Below are 25,970 nucleotides of genomic sequence, written 5' to 3'. Positions count from 1 at the left end.
AACTGAAAATGTCAGCATCCTCCCAAATTCCCGTTCTACCACTAAAAAAAGTCCAGATTCATGAGAGGAAACAAAATCCATTTTCTTTTCTTAAAGACATTAAGTATGCTAGGAGGCTTTTTAATTTCCTTGTATCTCCTGCCTTTCTATTTAATGCTTTTATGATTTGATAACTTACAGTAGTTGACTCCTACCTCTGAGTACCCATAGTGGAGATGCTTTCAATAAACAGCTAATTTGTTAGTCCACAAACCACAAACTTCTTCACTGTACACAATGTCCTACAATCTTATCACCTCTGCTCATGACAATTTTATGCCGTATTCATAAATACGAATGGCCCTCTAACACAAGACTCCCGAGACTAATTTTTCCACTGCCCACTTCCCATAACCCCAATGGGCCCCAGAGTATAATTCTAAAACCTGGGTTTGTTTCCTCAGCCTTTATCTCTCCTGAGAATTCATTGAAAAACAAAATCTCTTCCTGCTATGCAAGCTGCTTTTTATCCCTTTTCTATCCCCAAACTCCAGTTCTCTCTATATAAGTATTCTCAACAGAAGGTGCTCAAAATACATTTTGGAACTTAAAAATCTGGTTCTTGAGGAAACTGTATATGGAAGTAAATCCACATATCAGCAGTCTTCAAAGAACTGGTGATTGGAGAAGGATTACCATATCTAGTAAACATTTCCCAGTTACCTGACTCCTGTTTGATTTGAATAGTAGGCTTGATACCAGGTGGCAAAGGAGACTGCGGAGGCTGTTGCTGATGAGATACTGGAGAAGGCTGGGCCACCTGTTGCTGAGTCTGTTGCTGCACTTGATGTAACTGCTGCTTAGGAGACTGTTGATGCTGTTTAGGAAACTGTGCAAGAATCTGAGTTGGGGTACCCACTAAGCTTTTGGGGGAAGGAAGTCTGGTTGATGCTATTTTGATTGCTGATGTAGATACACCTGTAGATGAGTAAGGAAAAAGAAAATTTAATATTAAAGCATAATTAAAGTTACTTTTGGTTACTGTAGTAGAACCAGTACTACTGTAGTAGTACTTTTGGTTATTGTAGTAGGTAATACAGACTAGGTTAAATCAATAAAAGCAATGATTCATTAAGCACCTAGTGTCAGATATAACGTGTGATATTTTACATATTTGATACCTTGTTCCCAAACTCTGCAAGGGAAGCATCATTGCTGTCATACTCAAAAAAACTGATTTTCCCTTAATAAAGAGTTAGAATGAAAGAAACAAAGTATCAGGCAAGATAGCCTAACACATGTCTCTCAATAGATTTTCTGTCAGAAAATACAGGTTCTCAATGTAATACAAGAACAAAGCAATGTACGTTTTGAATCTTATTTGTAATACATTTTTTCAAATATTACTTTTCAGATTCTAGTGAGACAATTTAAACATGGCATAAGTAGCTTTCTCATTCCAATAATCTATCAATTAAAGTCATTTCTTAAAAACTCTGAGTCAGTAAATAATCATATGAAAAGTTACAAGTGGGCATACTCAATGTACCCACAGCAAAACAATTCTGATGATATAAGGTTTTAAGACATTTCTATTCAATGCAATACTAATATTAGCAAGAATGCATGTATAGGTAAGGAATACCAATAACTTCCACTATAGATCTATGTGTTCCGAGAAATTTTTCCCTCTCTCAGATTTGTCATCAATAATCCTATAATTCATCAACAACACAATAGGACTATTATCTGTAAACAAATTAATATTCCTAACAGAAAGAACCTGGAATATAATTCACTCACTCAGCATACCAACTTTTTGAGCACCAATGAAACAGAGATTAAATTAATAGCCTAATTATTAAGTATAGGCTATTTCCTACCTTCTTCCACCACACCCTCATCATGACAATTACATTGCATTACAGAAAAATGTTTAAATAATATCACATTCTTAAGTAAAATGTTTCCGGAGAATGATAAAGATGGAGAAGAAACCTTGAGAAGTCACTCTGACTCTCTGGGTCTCAGCTTCCTGTTATGTTGATTGAGTTTTCCTAGCCAGGCAAGTCTAAGGGTTGCTGTGTGAATCACGTAAGATCACAGATAAATACTTTAAAAGTAGACGAAGTGTAGTCACATTTTTGTCTACAAAATGAAGGACTTACTCACATTACTTACACATGCTCCTACATCAGCCACCCTCATCCTTCCCTGAATATTAGTATTTTGGTGACATGTCTGTTACACTGCTTAGTTGCTCTGAATTATCTCTGGAGCCCCTTTTGGCAACATTTCATGACTCAATGAGCATAAAGTATTATACAAGTGAAAGGTATTATGTTTAAGGCTTTAACCTTTATGTTACATTCATAATGAACTTTTGTATTAATCGAGGTAAACTGTATACATGAGTAAGTCCTTAACTAAACTCTGTTCTCCATATATGTACTTTTGTATAGGAAAAGTATCTGATGCAAAAACAGTAAGGTGACTTAGAATCAGAAAATTGTGTTCAAATCATGCCTTCAATACATAAACATTAATTGCTGTATTATCTGATTAATGTACTTCATCTCTATGAATATTTATTCATTCAATAAAAACTTACTGAGCAGATTCTATATGCTAGATCCTTGGGAAACTATTTTCTATCCATGAAACAGTCCCCACCTTCAGGAAGGTTAGAGAAGACAATAAACTGGTCACGCATATCTATCATTACAAACTGTAATAAATGCTCTTTGTTTTAACAAGTAAAAGGTCCTCTTCCTCTTCTAAACAATTCAGCACTAAAGCCATCAGGTAGCACAAAGCAAAATGGACAACTAGGCGGCTAAAGAGAAGACTGACCAAGCATGGAGTGTCAGAGCCCACTGCAGAGAATGGCCTGCCGTGGGAATCAGGGTCCAAGTGAGATGAGGAAGGTGTCCACATGGGAAGCTCAGGGGACAGCGTGCCTGTACTGTTGGAGCCCAAGTAGGATAAAGAGGGGTTCCATGACTATGAGCCACCTAGCAAATGGTCTCAAAGCTTAAGCAATATGTCCACGGGAAGGGGTAGCTATGGAGGTATGATAGTCCAAAGTGGATGAAGAAGACTTCCGAGTGGGAGGCACAGGTGTCAGAGCTGAGCAGGGTGAAATAGGCATCCATGCAAAAGGGTGAATCGGGAAGGTGTCAGAACTCAAGTGGGGTGAGGTGTCAGTCAGAGCCAGGGTGGAGTGAGGAAGCCATCTGCAAGGAAGTGGGGTGGGGCAACGACAACAGCGACCACGACAGAGTGCTTACGTACTGGCAGACTGATGAAATCAGGGAGCATATGAAAAGATAATGGAAGCTAGGTTTTTCACTATCAAAGAAGAGAAAGGAAAAACTAGAGTTAACAAAAGTAGTGTTTTTAATTGAAATTAGATGCATCAGTATGACCCCATAGTTTTCAACATACAGAATATAGATGTAAATAAGTGGGTGTGTGTATAAATGTACATACAGACACGTGCATATGCACACAAACACTAGCAATAAACACATCTAGCACCCAGACTGGCTTATAATTATCACTTTCCACTGACCCCAGGGCTAGAGTAGGAAAAATACACCTTGTAAATATAAAAGATTTTTCCCCCCTTTTGTAATTTCTTTAAAAGAAAATTCACTACTTAAAGCAAAAATAATAATCATGCAAGGTGGGGTTTATACATACACAGAATTAAAATGAGTAACTACAGCACAAGGATGAGCGAGAGGAAATAGAAGTGAACTATTCTAAGATTGTAACACAATATGGGAAGTAGTATAGTACTTGATGAAAAACTGTTATAAATCCAAAATGCATATTGCAAGCTCTAGAGCTGAGTTCTTAACCAAGGGTAATTTTTTCCAAACCCCCTGCCCCATATTTGGCCATCACTAGTGATATTTTTTTATTGTCACAACAAGGGATGTACTACTACTCGTATTTAGCAGGTAGAGGCTGAGGGATGTACTACTACTCGTATTTAGCAGGTAGAGGCTGAGAATGCTGCTAAACATTGTGTTAACATTGTAACGAAGAATTATCAGGTCCAAAATGTCAGTTGAGAACCCTACTCTAGAGCAAGTATTAAAAAAAAAAAAAAAAAAAAAGCATAGCCAATAAACCAATGGAAGAGATAAAATGGAATCTTTAAAAAAACATCGATAAATTCAAAAGACGAAAAAAGAGGGAAAAGGAAACAAAGAACAGAGAGGACAAATAAAAGACAATTATCAATGTGGTAAACTTATACGCAACTATATTGATATTTACACTAAACGTAAATGGACTAAATCCTTTGATTATGAGGCAGAAGTGGTCACACTGGATAAAAAAAAGCAAGACCTAACTATACAATGTTCACAAGAGATGCACTTTAAACACAAAGGCACAGATGGGTTAAAAGTAATGAAAAACACTAATCACAAAGACACATATCATGCAAACACTAATCATAAGAAAGCTAGAATGGCTACATTAATATCAGAAAAGGTAGACAAACAAGGAGGATTACCAGAGAAGAGCAATATTTTATAATGAAAAGGAGGTTAATCCATCAAGAAAATGTAACAATCCTAAATGTTCGTACACCTAATAACAGAGTCCAAAATATTGGAGACATAAAGTGACAGTTAAAGGGAGAGATGCCCAAAGTCACAATTACAGCCATAGGTTTTACACTCTTCTCTCAGTAATTGATAGAACAAGTAGACAAAAAAAAAGATAAGGATAATTTGAACAATTCTACCAACCAATTTAATCTCATTGTAAAGCATAAGCCCAAATAAAAAGTCAATTGTTCTAAAACCATTTATTAAATAATCTAATGCAGTATGCACTCTTGGTTGCCTGCCTAATTTTCTTTCCCCTCTGCTCTTCCTCCTTTCTAATTGAAGCCTGTTTTCCCTCCCCCAGAGGATCCACCTTTCTGGGCACTGGCATGTACTTTAGGGCAATTCCTAATTGACCTAAGCTAGTCATGGTGGCCCCATTCCTTTTGCCAGGAACTAGTTTAGGCTAGGGTCTATGACTCACTTGTGGCCAATAAGACGTGAGGGGAATATCCTTCTGTGGACTTTTGGGAAAGATTTTCTCTTTCATAAAACGAACCCAAAGCAGGGAACAACTTCTCCCTGTGCCCATTGTCATGGCTGGACATAATACATGGAATTGCTGCACTCACCTTGCAACCATAGTGGGAGCTATCTGGGACAAAAGCTGATACACCAAAGAAAGCAGAGAAGAAAGTAAAAATAAACTCCTCGATGGTTCCAATGACAAACTAGGTAACTTAACTGGAGCCTCTCTGCTTCTGGACTTTAGGTTTTGTGAGATGATTCCTTATTGTTAAAAGCCAATCAATCACTCAGTTAATGCAGATTTATACAAGATCATTCAATAACTTAATCCAATTTTGCAATTCAATTTAGATATTAACAATCCAGGGGTTCTGTAACAATTTATTAAACATCTGAATGCCCAAAAGAATATATGCTGCTGTGAATACCAGTAAAGCAAACATAATAGTACGTATTTGAAGGAATTATATTGTTCAGGTTACACTGGTAATTTTGAATAAATATGAAATACTTAAAAGAGTTTTAACATGAGCCCTAGGGGAAGAATAAAACTCAAAAAACAGCAAACATATAGATGATGTGATACAGAATTGTACACCTGAAATCTATGTAATTTTACTAACAAGTGTCACCCCAATAAATTAAAAAAAAAACAAAAAACAAAAAAAACAGCAAACAACAGGTAAATATAGGGGAAAAAAGAAACATAAGAATATTACCTGTGTTTTGTCTTGTGCTCATAGAAATTGAAGGAAAAAATCAGGTATTAAACAACTGACTGGTTAAATAGTATACTATTCAAAACTTTTTAATCCTAGATATTATACACCTTCCTTTTCTTGTGAACAGGAAGAACAAGGACTTAATAGTGGAACACATACTAGTAAAATATTCTATCATGATGTAGTTCAGGGAGCTAAAAAATGTCATTTAGCAAACTCTACCAAAAAATTCCAATCTTTTAATTTGGTAATCCTAATCCTGAGAGCCTATTCTAAGAAAATAGAGGGCTCAATTAAAAATTCACAAAGATGTTCACTAGAGTTAATTCTATAATATCAAAATCTGGAAATACTCTAAATATCCAACATTAAGGGAATAATTTAATAAATTATGCAATAGTAACAGTACCCGGATTATAGAAAAATAGAATAATATGAATGAAGCAATGTTACATGAAGTATGACACCAAATGAAACACAGATTTTTTTAATTCCAAATTAATAAAAAATGTTATTCACATGGGTAAAAGGCAATAATATACAAAATGAAAAGTGCTATTGTCATAGAGTGGTGAGATTATTGGTGGGGTTTTGTCTTCTATTGTTTTCTAAAATTACTTATTCCACTAATACTTCTAGGTTGTAAAAAAGTTGGATGCTAAATGAGGACGACATTTGAATTGATAGGTCTGGGGGATTTCTAAAGGACGGGATTTCATGAAACAGGAATGAGTATCAGGAACTGCATTCAGAGCCAGCCTAAAGAAAATAACCACAGCAAAGAGAACAGTATCAATGGAACGCAATGTAATTGGAAGCAACACGTTACTTATGTTGAAGTGAGGTCAAGAAGGGAGAACAAAATGTCAGCAGAAGATGTCACAGCAGAGGCATACCTTTTTTTTACTGTGCTTTGCTTTACTGAGCTTTGCAGATATTGTGTTTTTTACAATTGACGGTTTATGGCAACCCTGGGTTGAACAAGTTTATCGGTACCATTTTCCCAACAGCATTTCCTCACTTCGTGTCTCTATGTCACATTTTGGTAATACTCGCAACAATTCAAACCTTTTCATTATTATTACATTTATGATGGTGATCTGTGATGTTACTACAGCCATCTGCCAACTACCAATATGAAGAAGTTCTGAGAAATGTGTCCTGAGATGATTTTGTCATCGTGCAAACATCATAAAGTGTACTTACACAAACCTAGATGATATACCCTGCTACACACCTAGGCTATATCGTATAGCCTATGGCTCCTAGACTACAAGCAAATGCGGCATGTTACTGCACAAAACAACATGAGATTATATGAAACACAAGAGAAAATGGTGCAATCAAACGACACAAAAACACAAGATATATTAGGCTACTGTTGGTGTAAGGCAGCATACTGTTTTTACAGCAAACATTTTTATAAGCAGAAAGAGCACACGCTAAAATAACAATAAAAATATATTAACTATAGGCATGCCTTGTTTGGCTGTGCTCCACTTTATTGAGCTCCACTTTATTGAGCTTCACAGATGTTGGAGTTTTGCAAATTGAAGATAAGACCCACCCCTTCCACCAGCAAAAAGATTATGACTCGCGTTATTGCGATACTTGCTTTATTGCAGTGGTCTGGAACCAAACCCGCAGTATCTCTACAGTATGCCTGGACATAAACCAGTAACATAGTCATTTCATTCCTACAGGACTATATACTGTACATACTTGTGTGTGCTAGACTTTTACACAACTGGCGGCATAGGTTTGTTTACACCAGCATCACCACAAACACCTGAGCAATGCCTTACACTGCAGTACACGATGCCCTTGTAAGATGGCAACAATGTCACTAGGCAATAGGCAATTTTCAGTTCCATTATAATCTCATGTGACCACCATTGTACGTGTGGTCTACCATTGACGGAAATGTTATTATGTACCTAGTGCCTGACTGTATTGTAATTGTTTTGGGGAGCCACAAACCGTGCTCATATAAGACAATGAACTTAGTTCATAAATGCTGTGTGTGTTCTGACTGCTCCACTGACCCACCATTCCCTGTCTCTCTCCTTGTCCTCCTGCCCCCTATTCTCTGAGACAATATTGAAATTAGGTCAATTAATAACAATGGCCTCTAAGTGTTCAAGAAAGGAAGAGTAGCATGACTCTGACTTTAAATCAAAAGTTAGAAATGATGAAGCTTAGTGAGGAAGGCGTGTCCAAAGCTGAGACAGACCGAAAGCTAAGCCTCCTGTGCCAGTCAGCCAAGTTGTGAATGCAAAGGAAAAGTTCTTGAAGGAAATCAAAAGTGCTATGCCAGTGACACGCAAACTATATGAAAGCAAAACAGCCTTGTTGCTAATATGGAGAAAGTTTTAGTGGTCTGGATAGAAGATCAAACCAGCCACACATTCCCTTAGGACAAAGCATGATCCAGAGCAAGGCCGTAACTCTCTTCAATTCTATGAAGGGTGAGAGTCGTAAGGAAACTAGAAGAAAAGCTGGAAGCCAGTAGAGGTTGGTTCTTGAGGTTTAAGGAAAGAAGCTGTCTCCATAACATAAAAGTGCAAAGTAAAGCAGCAAGTGCTGATGTAGAAGCTGCAGCAAATTATCCAGAAAATCTAGCTAAGATAATTAATGAAGGTGGCTACACTAAACAGAGTTTCAGTGTAGACAAAGCAGCCTTATATTGGAGGAAGATGCTATCTAGGACTTTCATAGCTAGAGAGAAGTCAATGCCTGGCTTCAAAGATTCAAAGGCGACCGGGTCTTATATTAATTTTTGCTTCAAAAGACGCATTAGAGCTGATTGTCTGGCTAGGTCTTATTTTCGGGGAAACATGGTACTAAGACTCTTCCCCCTCTACCACCAGCTGCCCCTACAAGAATAACCAGAGATAGATACATCAGCTCTAAAACAGCCTGTCTTTAATCCCCAACAGAAGCAAACACTGAATATACTTGTCTCCAGGTACCCACATAGGAGCTGCTATAGTAGCTCTGCGGTCTGTATATTACCACCATATTCCACTAACATTTACCTTTTTTAAAAAGATATCTTAATTTCTTAGCAGTAATATCTAAATTAAATATCCCAAACAGAAACTCACAATAATCATATAGTTTCCTTGAGTATCTATAGATACTTGTACATCTCTCATGCTCTGTCGAATTTCAGTGAATTTACGAGAAATCTCTGGGATGTCTTGTCCAGCTCCCCTCTAACTATTTATGGCTCAAAGAGATACAGGATACTAACAAGCAAAGGAGAAAATAGCTAAGTCATAAATTCCCAAGAGATTCAGAGGGTACCTGGAGAAAATCAAGTAAGAATGAAAAACAGAAGCATAGACTATTCACAGAAGCATGGACTATTCATTTTACCTAAAGATATTTCAACAGTAACCAAGAGGAATACTCCTCTTATTTCAAATAATAACATCTTCCTCAGGAGAACAGTAATCTTTCTAATTGAGTAAAAACTTGAGCAAGCTGTGGATGAGTACTGGAAGAGAAAAACAACTGTCAATAGATGATAATTTTGATGTAGAGATCAGTCAGATGAGGAGACAGATATCCTTTTGTTCTCACCTTCAAATTTTGAAATGGTCAATCTAGATTGTGTTTGCATCCAGCATTTTAAACAGACTTCCTATATATACAAATTATTTCTAATTTTAATAATACTATATTACAGTTTATTGCTGAGCAAATAGAAAAATTGGAAAGGTTTAAAAAATTCCTTACGGTACCAAATTACAGAAAATGTCAAGCCTGCTATTACCTGTTACTGATTGAGATATTAAATGGGTATTAGAGCCAGAAAATAATGACAGATGCTCACAATCCCCCATTCCAGCTGTGGAGAAGGAATAGTGACCACATCGCATCTATGTAACCTCTTCCTTGCTAACAGTTGTAGAGTATACACTAAACATGACTGAAGCAATTATGAAAAACACTGTTTCCCTAGTCGAGTGCTTGCACTCACTATCAGCTCATAAACTAGGATATTCCCAAGTTCCAGTCTATCTTAAGCTATACATTGTTCAAGTAGAATTCGATGAAAACTAATATGAAGTACTGTTCTATATTGCTTCTAAGCTCCCTTTGATAGACTACAAACATGAGTATGAAATCTGTGTAATAAATACTTCCCTCTGATCCCCATCTTAAGACTTACCAACACTGCAAAAAGAAAATTTCTGACCTGAAGAACACAGAGTAGAGAAGAGAGCTAAACTGATTTAAGCTAACAGGGAAATGACGTTTCCACATGTCCTTTCCTCTGCTGTAAAGGAGAAATTGTCCTTCAATTTAACCTCAGTTCCTCTCAATACCTTCTACCATCCACTGATACAGAAAAATTTATGAGACAGAAGAAAGGGCAAATGGCATGTCTTTGAAAACACCCTTTTCCCTCTACTTATCACTGGGTAACTTACTCTGAAGAGGTTGTGTACATGATATCTCTTCTGAAGAACCTACAGTAAAATAATTTCGAGTTTCTCATGAAAAAAAATTCCACTATAACAAAGCTATTTGTATACGCCTTTGAAATGTGCTGTAACAAGATTTAACCTACATTCTGTGAATGTTAACTGCCTTTTGAAAAAAAGAGAGTTACTATGCCTTTGAAAAAATTAATCTATGGATTTGAAAAAAATAATCTTGTAGTAAGCATATTAGTATCAGAATCCTGAGTGAGCCACTGCTTGACATTCTGAAACTAGGGGAGGGAGAGTGGTAATCTCTGATGAAACAGGAGGGACCTTCTTACCCAAAGCAGAAAAACAAACCCCCGCCCCGTTTTCTTCAAAATTCCTGTATACCACAGGGACAGAATTACACGGCTCATCACCACTCACCTTGTGCTACTGTTGACATGACCACAGACGGTGTGGAAGATACCACAGCTGTTACTGCAACTGTACTAGGGACAGGCGATGGCGTAGAACTGCTGCTGCCACTGCTGCTACTGCTGACCAGAGCGGACTGTGAAGCAGTGATCACCACCGGGGATTTCTGGGTTGTGGAAGCGATGACTGATGTTGGTACAAGCTTAGTGACGGCTGCATAGTTATGGGATTTGGAGAGAATGTTGGGCACGAAGGTTGAACTTGGTGATGTGGTCACTATAATAACCTAAGAAAGGAAAAATAAGTTATTTTCATATATCTATTATACTACTAATGTACCTAGACTTGCAATTAGTTACATACAGTTCAAAAATAGCTTACGAAAGATGAAGAAACAAATCAACAAAAAGAAATTTACACCTAAAAATATTAAAAGAAAAAATTTTACGAACCAAATATTTTAAAAGACAACATTCAATGCTATGCAAAGTGAAGTGAAGTAAGCATTTCAATACACTGCTTAGGGAATATAAAGCGGAACAATCTTTCTACAAAGTAATTTAGATAGTCATTCATGTATAAATATTTGTTGAGCATCTACTATGTGCCAGGCATGGTTCTAGATGCTGGGGACAGTGGAATGAACAAAACAAAGTTTGTACTTTCACGGAACTGCATTCTAGTAGGGGGAGAGAAACAATTAACAAAGAAAAAGTAAACATAGCTCATGTTGGAAGAGACAATAAAAAAGGTGGGAAATAAAGGATAATGGGATTTTTTTATAAAGTATTCAATGAAGACTTCTCTGAGAAGGTGACATTTGAACAGAAACTAGAAGTAACCAAGGGCTGTGAACCACGTTGCTACCTAGAAGAACATTCAGTGACACAGGGAGCAGTAAATACAAGGGCCCTGAGGCAAAAGCAAGCTTGGTATGTTCAAGAAACATCAAGGACCTAACGTACAAATTGAATTTATAAGATAGAGAGTAGTAGGGGCAGATTCAGAGCAGTAATGCAGGACTAGCTGATGTAAGATCAGGTTGATCTTACCCTTGATGTGATATGATAAAAAAGGCACTTTACCTCTGTGGTCTTCCTTCTGACAATCCATAACCCTAGCCTAATCGTGAGAAAAATACTAGACAAATTCCAGTTGTGGGACATCCTACGAAATATTTGACCAGTACTCCTCAAAACTGTAAAGGTCATCAAACACAAGGAAAGTCTGAGAAACTTTCACAGCCAAGAGGAGCCTAAGAAAACATGACAAGTAAATGTAATGTGGTATCCTAGAACAGAAAAATGATAATAGATTAAAAATTAAAGAAATCTGAATAAACCATGGACTTTAGTTAATATAAATGCATCAATATTGGTTCATTAATTTTTACAAATGTCCCATACTAATGTAAAATGTTAAGAATGGAAACTTAATGCAAGGTATATAAGAACTTTCTGTACTATCTTCTCAAGTTTTCTCTAAATCTAAAACAGTTCAAAAAATAAAGTTAAAAAAAATTATCTGCTAGGTGAAAAGTACAGTAGGGCAGAGACAGTAGAACAGGGAGACAAATTAAGAGGCTCTTGCAATAAAGCAGAGATGATGGTAACCAAAGTGTTCGTGGTAGAAGTGCTGAAAAAGTTAACAAGATTCTAAATTTATTTAAAGATAAAACCAACAGGAGTTGCTGATAGATTGATACAGAGAACATAGGAATAAAAGGCAGGAAAGAGACTTCAAGTTTAGCCAGTATGGCTAGAAAACAGTAAATGACATTGGGACAAAGCAGTTCAAACCAAGAGAACCGGATAGATCAAAGGTCCTAAGGTGGGAATTACTTTGATGTACTTAAAAGCAGAAAGCAAGCCAGTGTAGCAAAAGCATATAGGGCAAGGAGGGGTTGGGAAAGTAAGCAGAGGCCAGACCAAATTTGTTGTAAGCCAGAGTAAAGAATTTAGATTTTATACTAAGTATAATGGGAAGCCATGGGATGACTTTAAGTAGAGAAACAACAAAATTTGGTTTTTATTTTATAAGATCATTCAAGCTGTTATGTAGTAAAAGGCAAGAGCAGAAGCTTTTATTGCAGTAGACCAGGCAATGATAGAAAAGGAGAAGTGATCAGATTCAGATGATTTGGGAGGTAGAGCCAATAGGACTTGATGTATGGAAATGGCTGCCTTAAGGAAAAGAACCAAGATTAGCTCCTAGAGCTAATATGCATGGGTTTATTTACATCTCCCAACAATCCCATGACACAGATACTATTATTATCCCTATTTTACAGTTGAAAACACAAAAATCATTTACAAATCTGTAATATCAGTTTTATTTTGGGTGAGTATAATGTGGTATAATGATACCCCAAAACAGAGCAGAGTGTCTTTTTCCTCTTTCACCAAAATTACTTGTACCAAGGACAGAAAACTGTGAAAAATCTAAAGAATTTAAGGGAAAAATTCTTTTTCATTTTTATATCAGTCCTAAAGAAGGCCTGAAGTTAAATCAGTCAGTCAAAATTTACTGAGTATGTCTTTACTCAGTACTTACATCTCAAAGAAGCTTTGGCTATATCATTATTAATACATTTTTAGTGTTATAGATACTTAAAGACATAAGTACACGCCCATTACTTTAAGGAGTGTGTTAATTATTTGAGGAGTCAAGAGAGATATACAAGTCTTGACCAGCAAGCACCTATATAGAGTTGACGAGCATACTTCTACATAAATTTATCAGCAAATACCTGTATAGCATTTATTACAAAACACCCATCAGCCATCACATAAACTGAAAAGAAGTAGACTAATATGGTAAAAAGACCAGAAGCTTAAGAGTCTGAAGAACCTAAGCTTAATCCTGCCTCTGCTACTGACAAATGGCAGATCCCTGAACATGTTCAAATCTCTAGGCTCCAGCTTCCATCTATAAAATAGAGATAATAATATCTATCTTGCAGATCATTATAAGGATTAAACGAGATAATGATGTGAAGCATCTAACATAGTGCTAGGCACATAGCAGGTGGTCAATATTTGGCAGTCAACAAATGGTACTTATTAGTGTTAATAGTTTATTATTACTACTTAATAAATGTTAAAAGGATAGCAGTAAAGATGTTATAGATGAAATCGATCTGGAAGTATACAGTTTAATGTACTCCATTTTTGTTTCATTAAAAAATTTTAGATACCTTTTCCCAAAATTCTGATACCCCTGAGAACCCAAAGAACTCATAGCTACTACCATAGCCAAACAAACTGGAGTAGTGATGGCAATTAGGCTGCACAGTTGCCAAGTCCAAGATACTGGTAGCAGCTTCCTGGAGCACAGCGTTTCTGAGGACGCTAAGGCACAGATGAGGCTTCGCCAAGGCTTGGCAAGGAAGTACGCGAATTAATTAGCAATGTCTGTCATGGGCAAGGAAAAGGGAAGCCTGCACACTTGTATCAAATATTTGCAATTTCAGAACTAGAAATTAGTAGGTTTATAACATTAAGACGACAAAATCGAGTGTCTTTAAGAGGATGTTTTAGGTTATAGATACAAATTATAAAACATATTTTGAGATGTCAGTCTGCAAGTTAACTGCTGATCTGAAAAGAGGTTATCCAAATTTAGAGATCCACCTTGAGAAAATTTACTTGCTTTTTAAAGTTACTTATTACAGCAGGGGAAATAAAGGGATTTTGAAACCCAGTGAACCAAACAGTGTTTATTCAGGCCATAATTCAAATTACTGACCTTCTAGCACTCACAAAAACGCCTTAAGAGTGCTGGGACTTGCACCCTAAGGATAAAATGAAAAATATCAATCAAGCACATGAAAGCATAAAGCCATATTCTGTAGCTTTGTTTATATAAGTGCTATAACCGATGTTACACTTAAAATGAAGGCACCACATTAACATGGGTGTAAATGTGTCTACTCTGAAAATACAGGACCTATTTAAATTTGAATCAAGTCCACAAATTCATAAATAATTATATTTAATGTAAAAGTCAGTTTACCTAAAATAATTCCTAAGTTGACTTACAAAGGATTTGTGAGAAATACAAGGTGAATGCAATAATGTCAACAGCCTTACAGTGATTTCAAAATAATCCAACTACCCAGCAAACCAGCAAAAGAAAAACAAAAATCAAATAAAAATCCCAAAGAGTATCTATTAGTCATATCCACACTCAGCTTGTCCAAGAAATAACAAAACTAACAGCACTGCGTACACATGAATTAAAAGAGTACAGTTTTGCATCTGGAACATAAGCAGATACTCAATAAATATTTGTGGAATGAATGAGTCTTATTTTTAATAGAAGTTATTTTAAATGCTTATTTCTTAAACACAGTAGCACAAATCTAAGGTTCTGAGCCTGAAATCTTATGGTATGGCTCATACATGACTTTGGAGATATGCCCTCTTAATAAGCATCACAAGCGTGACAACCTCAACTATTCATTCTTGATTGACAATTCAGAAGGGAAAAAAAAACAAAAATAAAGATGTGGTAAAGTCTGTAATTTTTTTTTAAAAAGTTCACCAGTTTCATTTATTAGGTGAACCCCCATCTAATCCAAGTATTTTTATAAAGGTCTACCAAAGAAGATTGGAAAGTTAATAATGTTAGGTGACATTTACTGTGAACTCATCATATGCACTAAATCAAGCACCTTCCATGAATCATCTCATTTAATTATCCTGTTAACTCTAGGAAATAAGTACTATTATTAACTTTGTTTTATAAGGAAATTGAGGCTCAAGAAAGATGGTACAAGAGCCAGTATTAGAACCAGATCTATTCATTCATTCACTCATTCAACAAATACTAATTAGTACCTACTACATGCCGGACATTGCTCTAAAACACCAGGGAATACAGTGATGAATAAGGTACAGTCTCTATCCTCAACAACTTTTACTCTATGGGAGAAATAAGACATAGACAAATATGTAACATAATGTCACCTAGTTGTAAGTATAACAAAAATAAGAGTGAAGGAATAGAAAGACATGGATGGGAGATGGATGCTCTTTTAATTGTAACTTTGCTACACTGTTTCTCAAACACCAAATTAAAAGAGTAGATGAGGCGGGGAAGAGTGAAGAATTACTGATAAAATAAGATCCAGCAAAGAAGGCAGTAAAAAAAGTTACAATATGTTGACTTAAAAACTCACAGAGTACAGCAGATTGATGCCACCTAATATAGGGATAACCCAGAAAGCAATAACTATATTATAATATTATATGAAAAGTGATATTCACAAAGATTACCTTGGAGTCATCAAACACAAATGCAAAACTTATGTTCAGTGTAATATTTAAGAAGTCATCAAAACTAGTCAATTTCTGTATCTTAAGGGGTAAGTTTCAGTTAATTGATTAATTCGCTTATTTGGAACAGCTCATTTGCAATAGTGCAAATAAATAAAACACTGCTTTTCATAAAATACCTGCAAGGAATGGGAGCTAACACTTTTTTAATACATATGTTATGTTACACTTTAAAATACCCAATTTCATTTAATCCTCACAATAACCTTGTAAGATTGGCATTATTCTCAACTCATAGATGGGTAAACAGATTTAGAAAGATTAATGTGTCTCAGCCTGGAAGAGTTGCGTTCCCAACCCAGTCCTCTTTAACTACAGAAATTCTTGCTTGATTTTAACACTACACCATAATGCCTCATCCTAAGATTGAAAATAAAATTATATTCCACAGATCAGCTCATTATCACTTGTAGTTTATTAATAAGAAAATAATTTTTTAAATATTTTTCAAATATCCAGGAAATATTTTTCAAAAAACCATCCATGAAATATTTTTCAAAAAACCTCAAGGAGGTTCATTAAATGAAAGTTATCATGGATCTAAAGATTCAGAGGTGGGGATGGCCACACATTTAACACAAGAATTTACCTCTACACCTCCCCCCAAACCCCTCTAAAACAGTATGAAGGGATTTTTCTTAAAGGGAAGAGGCGCATAAACTTGTATGGTCAAAATGGAAAGGAAATAACAGCTATAAAGTTTTGGAAACTGGAAAACAGACAAGTAGTAACCAGTCAAACATACCCAAGAAAGTGGAAACCTAAGACAGCAACAAGAACAAAAACAGGACAACTTGCATCAGAGAACCCCAGAAAGACACAGGAATCCAGAGAATTAAATAATTTTGAAGTGGGGGTAAAAGTGGCACTAGAGAGAAGAAAATTAGTGGAAATGCTGTTTAAGCAGCATTTCAATCCCCAGTTATCCTCCCTCATCCTAAAGACTACACATAAATCCGAGGGAATTTGATGACACCAGGGTGAGTGGGCTGGGTGATGTGCTGAAAACAGAGAGGTAAAGTCAAGTCTAGATACTGACTGGTGAGATTATCCAGCCCTCTCCCTCCATTTACTCTCAAAATACTCACATTACTACTCTAGGTAGGAGATTGGAAGATTCTTCTCTGAGGAATCTGACCAGTCCATGAAAAAGCCCTAATGAGAGTGACAGCTTGGTGGAGGGAAAGGGTCATTGGGTGCTTCTCAAAAAAACAGCCCAGCTAGGTCAACCTACAATGAAAGTCACCAGCCAACATGTCGCACCCATGCTGGACAATCCAATAGATAATAAGGACCCACACCATAGAGTTTCCTGTCAGCTTTTTAGTGCTCACTTTCATATATAAACAGACAGCCAGCATTTAATGAAACTCTGAAATGAGAGAGAGATCAAAACAAACAGATAAAAGGAACTTACAGGTAAAACAAAAAACATGAAAGAAGAAAATAAAAACAAATTATCCTGAATTATCATCAGATAAGAGAAAATATTATGAAAGAACAGAATGCTATTCTTTTTAAAAAGGAACTTCCAGAGAACAAAAATGAATTACTAGAAATTTAAAGTATAGAGAAAAAATGAAAAAATTTTCATATAAGTAGTGAAGGATAAAGTTGAAGGATAAATATACAATAATATTTATAAAGCATTTAACTATGTGCTAGCTCTATTCTAACAGTTTTACATTTATTATCTCATTTATTTACACCCCAAAACCATAAAAAATAGATATATTTTTCCTATTCTATAAATGAGAGAACTTAGATCTAGAGCTTAGTTTTCCCACAGTCACATAGCTAGCAAGTGGCAAAAATCTGGGATTCGAATTCAGGAAGTCTAATTCCAAAACCCAGGCTTTTAACCTCTATACTACAATAGAAAGAAAAAGCAAACAAACGGAAAATGGGAGTGAGAAAGCACTAAAAAAAAAAAATTAAAGGATCAATATAGGCAGTTCCACATCCTGAATACTAAGTGATTCAAAAAGATAGAACAGAGAAAAATCAAAGAAATAATTTAAGAAATTTCCCAGAATTGAAGGACATGGTGTCTAGAATGAAAGAGGCCACTGAGTACACAATCCAATAGATAATAAGGACCCACACCAAGGAATATTACCTAGAAATTTCAGAACTCTGAAAGTTACTGAGTTTCCAGAAAGAAAAAGGATCTGAAATTAGAATGGTATTGGACTTCTCAAAAGCAACACTGAAAGCCATAGCCAATAGAGTAATATCTTCAAAATTCTCAAGGAAAATGACCTCCATCCTAGGATACTTCCACTAGCTAAACCATCAAGAAAGTGGTAGGGTAGAATAAGGAAATCTTCAATCCACCATGCAAGGTCTCAAAAATGTACTTTCCGTCTACCTACACAACAAGAACCTACTAGAGGATATGCTCCAGGAAATGAGTAAACAAACCAAGAAAGAGGACAATCAGAATGTGAAAGATCAGAAGGGAGACCCCAGAAATGCAACAAGTCTAGGGTGCCACCGGCAACCAGACAGATTAGCGTGGGAAGTCAGAGGGTTCTAATAACATGAAATTGACAGCATGCTGATGATTCGAACATACTGAGAGAACAGTTTAGAAATAAAGCGATGACAACATACAAAGAATAAAAAAAGAAGACAACAATTATTCACTTAATCATATCCTTTCTTCTTCTATGAAACACCTAACTCTAACAACTTTGTTCCTCTGGCCAAGTAAAAACGGAGTTCCTAAAGGTAAAGTTACCTTATTTCCTATTACAGGTTAAAAAAATCTTTTACATTCTAATTTTTGTCCAAATGGCATCACAATAAAATAGAATGAAGGTCTTAGAATAAGGGATCTGCCAGCTATGGCGTATTAGGCAAGTCAAGTCATTTGGCATCTATGAGCCTAATGTACAAAAAGTGAAATACTAATACCTCTTCCAAAGCTTTATGTGCACACTTAAAGTAAGAGATGTGAACGTTCCCAGCAAAATGCCAGGCACATAGTACGCGCTCAATGCATGTGTGAAATCTGCACCATACTGACTGAAAGAGATGGAAGCAGCCACTGGCAGGCAGGGACTCCCTCCAGCACATACCTTCTGCGTTGTCGTGTTTGTCGTCTGCGTTGAAGGTTTGGTGAAGGTTATTTTCACAGGAGACATGTGGGGTGGTAAGGAGTTGGCAATGCTCTGCATGATATTGCTCATCTTGGGACTGCCACTCACAGGCACGGTGATGGTCTTGGAGACCGGAACCACGGCCTTTGGAACCTCCTTTAGGACAACAGGGGAGGAGCTAGACGAGTTCGTTCGCCTTCGTTTCCTGGGTTTTTCATCTTCATCTGAACAGCTAACACCTGAAAGGCAGTGACAATATTGCTATATTTATACCAAGCTAACACTGTATTTTCTACTTTATTTTAAAATCTTTGTGTCATCAAGTCATCCTTCAGCTCTCCCTTTGCCTTAGGCCCAATCAGACAGTAAGTCCTATCAACCCTCCCTCAGAGAAGTTGTCTCTTAACAACTGCCTTCCCTCCTTTCCCTCTATGGCCACGTCAGGCCTTCTTATCTCCGGCCTGTATTTTAGGAGCAAGCTCCTAAAAGGTGTCCATGCTTTTAATCTCTCCACTTCTTTTCCTCTCCATACTACTACCAATTATAAAATCTCACATCTAATCATGCCAATGCCTTGCTTCACATTCTTTAGTAAGCAATTTTTATCTCCCTATAAGATGAGGCACAAAATCATTACTATATCATTCGAAGTCCCATATCTTTCCAAAAACGCAATACCCTGTTCCACCCAGGCACACTGAACTGCTAACCAGGCCCCAAGCCACCTTATCACAGTCTACGCACATGAAGTCTACATACTATTGTTTTTTGGGGAATGAATACCAGCTACCATCAGTGATCCTGCAATCATCATCCTGCAAGCCATCTCCTCAGTGAATTCGCATCTCCTCTAAGCTTACAAGCACTATGTACGTTCTCTTCTGTATCGCTTACCCCAGGGCCATGTGGCTGTCAGTCTTTACATCCCTCATTATTAAGGGGTTCCGAGACGGCAATGACTCACTCTTATTGGTTGCTTCCCTGGTATAGTCCTTGCACATGTAAAGCTAGCTGAATGAATAATATCCCAAACTAATGTTGCCTGTGTGAGTGACTTCTGAGAATAAAGCAATAAACTTCCTGTTAGTTCAAACTACATGTTATGTGAAATGGTTTCTTCATGTTTGGGATTCACTTTCAAGGTTTTAAAAAATGATTTAAAAATAGGTCTCTACAGTTATTTTAAAAGACCACTTTGGCTAAATCCACAGAAATCAGACATAAACTTAATTAACAGTCCCAAATTCTTAGCTTTTTTCTTTATGCACTAAAGCCTCAACTGTTTCTGTAGACTTTTTAAAAAATCGAGTGAGAAACAAAAACCTCGCAACATACATAGAAAATCTCTACAGAGCAGACATTAAAAAAAAAGTATACAGTATGACTCATGGAACTGGTAAAAAATATATATATATAACTCCTTACATGTTCAATTTTTAGACTCTAATTTAAACAAGGTTGACAATGATCTAAAATCATTCCTGTCTAAAACAGCAAACTCCACCTCTAAAAGTTACAAAGAAATCAAGTTTATAACTATATTGAGAAAAAAAATGAAAATCAAATATTAATGATCTCCAGTTGATATCAAAATCAGAAAATACTAACATAATAGACATGAAAAATAAAAAATGAACTTGCTATCAAACTGTTTCACAGAGTAGAATCAAGGGGTTAAAAACCGCAAATAAACTTCTAAAAATTACAGTCAACTAGAAATATAAAACAGGGACTCTCTGGAACGCTTCACTGAATCTAACAGATGTTACATAAGTAATTTTTAAAAAACACTACAAAGATCACAATTATAGGAGCAAACCCCAAATGAATCATGAGTATATTCCTTTAGTGTTTGCTCACATTTCTCTTCCATGACAATCAAAACAAGTAAATACGTGAAGGATAGCACTGTTCAAGGTAGACTCCCCACAGAGAACAAAAGAAAAATTTCTCAACCCCCAGAACTAATTAAAAAGCAATATATATCTAGTCACATGTAAAGAAAGGAATTCTTTAGAAACTTCAAAAATGACCCACTGCTAATGGCCAGTGAACGAATGATTTAACCCAGGAAGGCAGCCCTAATCAGAGCCTACGCTGCAGCATTTTGCCAAGATGGCCCTAATGACACTGAGAAGATCACTTACTTTTGACATAAACAGTACTTCCACTTGGCAAGACAACTACATTGGAGGCAGGACTGGCAGGTCTTGGAGACTTAACCGTTGCTATGCTGCCACTTGGAACAGGGGTAGAGGTTGGGGTTGACGTGGTACTTGTGTACGAATAGCAAACCACTACTGAAGGAACGATAAAAAAGTTTGCTGTTAACTTTCACCAAAACTGTCCACACATACAGAAAAATTATTTTTTACTGTAGGCCAATTTTAACATTTTCATGTGATCAGAAGTTAGAGGCCCGTACTAGGTATTAGGTCCACACGTTAAAAGCTATCATAACCTTTTCTGAAAGTCATCCCTTAACTGGGTTTTCCCCAAGTAAACAGCTGTCTGCAGGTGACCGTGCCAATGGAGAAGAGAGCAGTTACAAAGAAATCAAGTCTAAAACTGGACTGAGAAAAATGAAAATCATTTTTCATTCACGGCAAGAGTTAAACAGGCAGGCGTTTAGTACTTGTATTCCCTTTTAATACTATTAATAATAGCGGTACCAATGATGGCGTGATGGATAGTTTTTCCCTAACCATAGTAATTTCCAACTTGGCTACTAGAGGGGAACCAAGGCAAGGTTTCTTTATTATAAACCAACTCAGTTGGGTCACCTGCCATCCAAGCAGTACAATAATAACTCAACTAAAGTAATAACATATTTCAATTTCTTGAATAGCAACAACAAGCAAGAACAGCTCATAGGCACCATTTACTGAGTACCATGTATTAAGCTAAATTATTTCCAAGTGTTACCACTAATTGTCACAAAACCACACTCATTTTTTAATGATGAGGAACCTGAGGTTCACAGAAGCTAAAAAACTTGCTTGAGGTTACATAGCTAGGAAATGGCAAACTAGGATTCAAACATAGATTTGACTATTGAAAATCTTGTATTTTCTCCACTTTACCAGAGAGTTGGTGGATAGAAAAGGTAAAGTGGGAAGCAAAGAAAGATACCGCTCATAAAACGAATGAAAGAAACTCAATGGAAGTCAAGTTTGCACACTAATAACTGTCTCTTTCTGAATATAGCTTTTTTCAGCCTAAGAGAGCCTGGCATGATGAAAAGTGTATCACACTCTGCTCCACAGCTCATTGCTAGTTAAGAAAAGACAATTCCCCAAAGTAATCTGACAACTTAATACATTATTTTCAGGGTCATTTTTATACGACACCAAAGTAAGCTACTAAAGTCAATCCAAATATGCACTCTCAAATTTAATATTACTCTTTGGTAACCTCAGGAGAATTCAAAGATTTTTCAAGCATTTGTCAATTACTAGAATAAATAACAATAAGAATGCCTTCTCCATCTGTCAGGTAACCCCTAATGGATTCAGCACATTGACTGGAACAGAGAAGCAGCATATACCATTGATTCCAGGAGACAAAAACAGAGCTTGATATTCTAAAGTACAAGTTCAGGATCTTTCCCCAGCAGCTAAATGACTTCTATCATCTTCTTTATCTTCCATGTCACCCATTAAGGCCTTGAATTCACTCCTAACAAAATACACTGATATCAAAAATTAATTCCAAGAAGGCTTTTTGCAATTTTGTGATTCATATAATTCACACTTTGAACAAAAGGGAGATTTCATTTTGGCTGAGATGAAAAACTTTGCAGTTTCTAGTTTCAGAACAAAACTGGCTCACTGTGTTTTGCAACTTTTACACGCTGGTAAAAACAGATGATTGAAGAATCTGAGAGAAGTCATCTCCAGATACAAACATTTTTCTACTCACCTTCCTTGCTTCCTGTCTCTGCAGGCACCGGAAGAGATGAATTGTGCTGGACAGCTGCATTGGCAACAGCGTTAGCTGTTACTGTGAAGGCAGTTTGAGGAACCAGCCGCGGCATCAGCGGTACCAGTCGACGGCCTTCAATGGACCATTCTGAAGAGCTATTAGGTCCAGACATACTGAACAAAAAAGAAAATGCTGCTACAAGGGTTCTCAATCACTAAAAATGAATCAAATATGTTTTCTCAAACAAATAAAATTTTTTAAATTGTAAAAAGTACCCTGAGTGAATAGAAGGTTTATTTTTAAGCAAGCAAGATCAAAATTATGAATGATAATCAGAATTCAAGGAATTTCACACACACTTGTGTTCTTACATATTTTATTCTATAATCTGAATGGATCTGATAATGAATATAATTGAAACTATGAAAAATGTTCCTATGTTTTCTAAATAAATACTGACATTATTTTCATTAGTTTAAATCCAGTAGTGCTAATGAAAACTAGTATTTGTACTAACTTTTAAAATTTAATTTTGTAATTAAACTAGAAAGGTAAAAAGCACGAATAATTTTAAAAATCAGATTTTCCTTAATAATTAAGGATGGAATTCAGTGAACCTTTGCAAAATTATCTAACTGCCTGCATGGCCAGAGGTTCTAAGGCTTTCAAACAAGGGAAACTGAGGCAGTAAACGAGGGAGACTTGAGGGATAGAAGATATATATCACCGCACGTCACTGGGGATGTGTTATATTATTATGCTTCCTGGAAAAAACCAGACTAGATCTGAGGACACTGAAGGAAGGCTACCACTACTTTAATTGTATGTATTTCTACCACTCTTCACTCTAAGCATTTGAGGCTACTGAACACTGTCCCTACGCAGACACTATTCCCAGTTTCTCTACTCTAAACTTCTTGAGCAAATTTTACCCCAAGAATCCAAACAGAGATTGTGCTATGAAAAAATAACTGTGTCACTTCCCCTGACTCAGCCCCACAAAAGGTAGTTGTGTCACTTCTCTTGCCTAATGATTAAGGTTGAGGTTTAAAATTCACGAAGAATCAATCAACCTCTTCATTAAATCAGAAATATTTCTGTACCATTTTCAAAACCAAAGATTCCACAACTCAACCTAAAGTTTAAGACTGCATGTCCACCGATTCCTCATGTTTCGAGTCCACAATAGCCCTTGTTAGTGGATAGTGGAGTGATAAGAACAGTGACGAGGATGGTGGTAATGATGACAGCTAACATCAATTAATCATTGGATGTCAGGCATTGTTCTAAACATTTTACGTGTATTAACTCATGTAATTCTCTCAACAGTCCTATGAAATTGGTAACATTGTCTTCATTTTACAGATGGGGAGATTGAATCACTGAGGTTTAAATAATTTGCCTAAGGTCAGACAGTTACTAAATGTCTCCTTCAACAAGCAAACATGCTACTGAAATTATATGCCACATTATAAACAGAGAGCATAAAATTTTTCAAACGTGTTTTATGTCTAACTTTCGCCTTTGAATTATACTAATTGGGCACTGTTATTTAACTATTACCAACTGTCACGGAAAGTAAATTACTTTACAATTTGAGAAGGATCTACATTCAGTTCAGAAAGGAATTTCTAAGGGTTGATGAATCCAATTGGGTAAATGTGGGAAATCTGCCAATTCCTTCATGGTAACGGAGTCCTACCTAAAACAAGAGAAACAGGAGTTCCCCAATAACCCTCACAGATTTTTTTATCACATAATCTCCAAGTTGATGCTAGTTTTGAAATGGAATGGTATAAACAAGAGACAGAAAACAGCTACAGCTAATTGTCAAAGGAAAAAATTCTAAAAGCTATTCAGCATTTTCTTGGCTTACTCCTATTCTACTATCATTTTATTAGAATATCACTAGTAAATTTGCTTCGTGAGTTTATTATACAAATAAAATGATGCCTACACTTACCTGGTGCATTGTTTAAATGGTGACAGAAATTATAAAAGATTAATAATTTGAAACACATGAATATATGCTATTGAAAAGAGAGAATTTGCAGTGCAAAAGACACAACTGCAACTTTCAGAAAGATCTATAAATCTTCCAAATTTCTACTCACGCAAACATGCTCAAACTTTTTTTGAGTGATTGAAAAATTAACATCATGTTTGAATTAGATCAAAAATTCCTATCTGCTTAGTAATGAAGATGTAAATACGCATTAGTTACACAAAACATCTAAACTGTTAACAGATTTTTATAAATATCTTACTCCAGGGCTTCTCTGGCACACCTGAGTTATACTAACATGACAAGGGAGGGGGGAAACCTTGTTCCAGCCCCTTTTCTAAGAACTCTAACAGGACACCAATGAAACTACCTTGGTTGGCCCCTCACACAGTTTGGTGTGCAGGGCACCAGCAAGAAATCCTCATCCTCACATATAAACTCACACAGTAACCAGTGACTGTTTGGCTGATGAAGAAGGAGTTAAGAGAACAGTAATTCCAGATAGCCACTTTGCTCTAGAGACAACGCTGGCAAGAGAGGCCCAATTAAAAGCCCTGAAGCCCCTTGACATTCCAGGCTTTAATACTATAATATTCTGCCATGTTTCAAAACTGAATTAGAGTACCAAATTTAATAAATGGTGCCGAATAATAAACATGCATTATGCTTCAAGCCACAAGCAAGGTTTTTCTTTGATCCTAGACACCCCACTCCTTTTGTTTCTACTTTCTTTGTACTCAATCTTCTTGGCTTTCTATTCACCTTTCAACCACATTCCTTCTGGCCTAAGCTGCTGTTTTGAGTGGGGGAGGGAAGTGTGAGGAGAAAGGGAATGCAGTCAGTTCAGATGCATTCCTCCTTGGTTGGAGTTGCTTTTTTCAGACTCTTGACTATGAAACCCTCCTATAGATACTCTTTGAAACTAAGTTCTGTTGCTACCTCCGA

At 36.3% G+C, this 25,970-nt stretch overlaps 1 protein-coding gene across 6 annotated transcripts in view; it reads right to left on the bottom strand.

Annotated features, from left to right (window-relative positions):
• The window catches only part of EMSY (EMSY transcriptional repressor, BRCA2 interacting), a 91,770-nt gene that overhangs the window by 53,090 nt on the left and 12,710 nt on the right, over positions 1-25,970 (bottom strand). For 5 of the 6 annotated variants that reach the window (XM_033120356.1, XM_033120358.1, XM_033120360.1 and 2 more), the window contains 5 exons: positions 23,018-23,193; positions 21,244-21,396; positions 19,076-19,335; positions 10,663-10,939; positions 703-957 (listed from right to left, as the gene is read on the bottom strand). In XM_033120356.1, coding sequence (XP_032976247.1) covers positions 703-957; positions 10,663-10,939; positions 19,076-19,335; positions 21,244-21,396; positions 23,018-23,193 — 1,121 coding nt within the window. The remainder of the gene's footprint in view (positions 1-702; positions 958-10,662; positions 10,940-19,075; positions 19,336-21,243; positions 21,397-23,017; positions 23,194-25,970) is intronic. The other variant, XM_033120359.1, reaches the window with a different exon arrangement.

This window comes from Rhinolophus ferrumequinum, chromosome 11 (assembly GCF_004115265.2).
Source record: "Rhinolophus ferrumequinum isolate MPI-CBG mRhiFer1 chromosome 11, mRhiFer1_v1.p, whole genome shotgun sequence".
Classification (NCBI taxonomy): Eukaryota; Metazoa; Chordata; class Mammalia; order Chiroptera; family Rhinolophidae; genus Rhinolophus; species Rhinolophus ferrumequinum.
The sequence above is the reverse complement of the archived record's forward strand: the minus strand, read 5'-3'. Positions and strand labels throughout refer to the sequence as shown.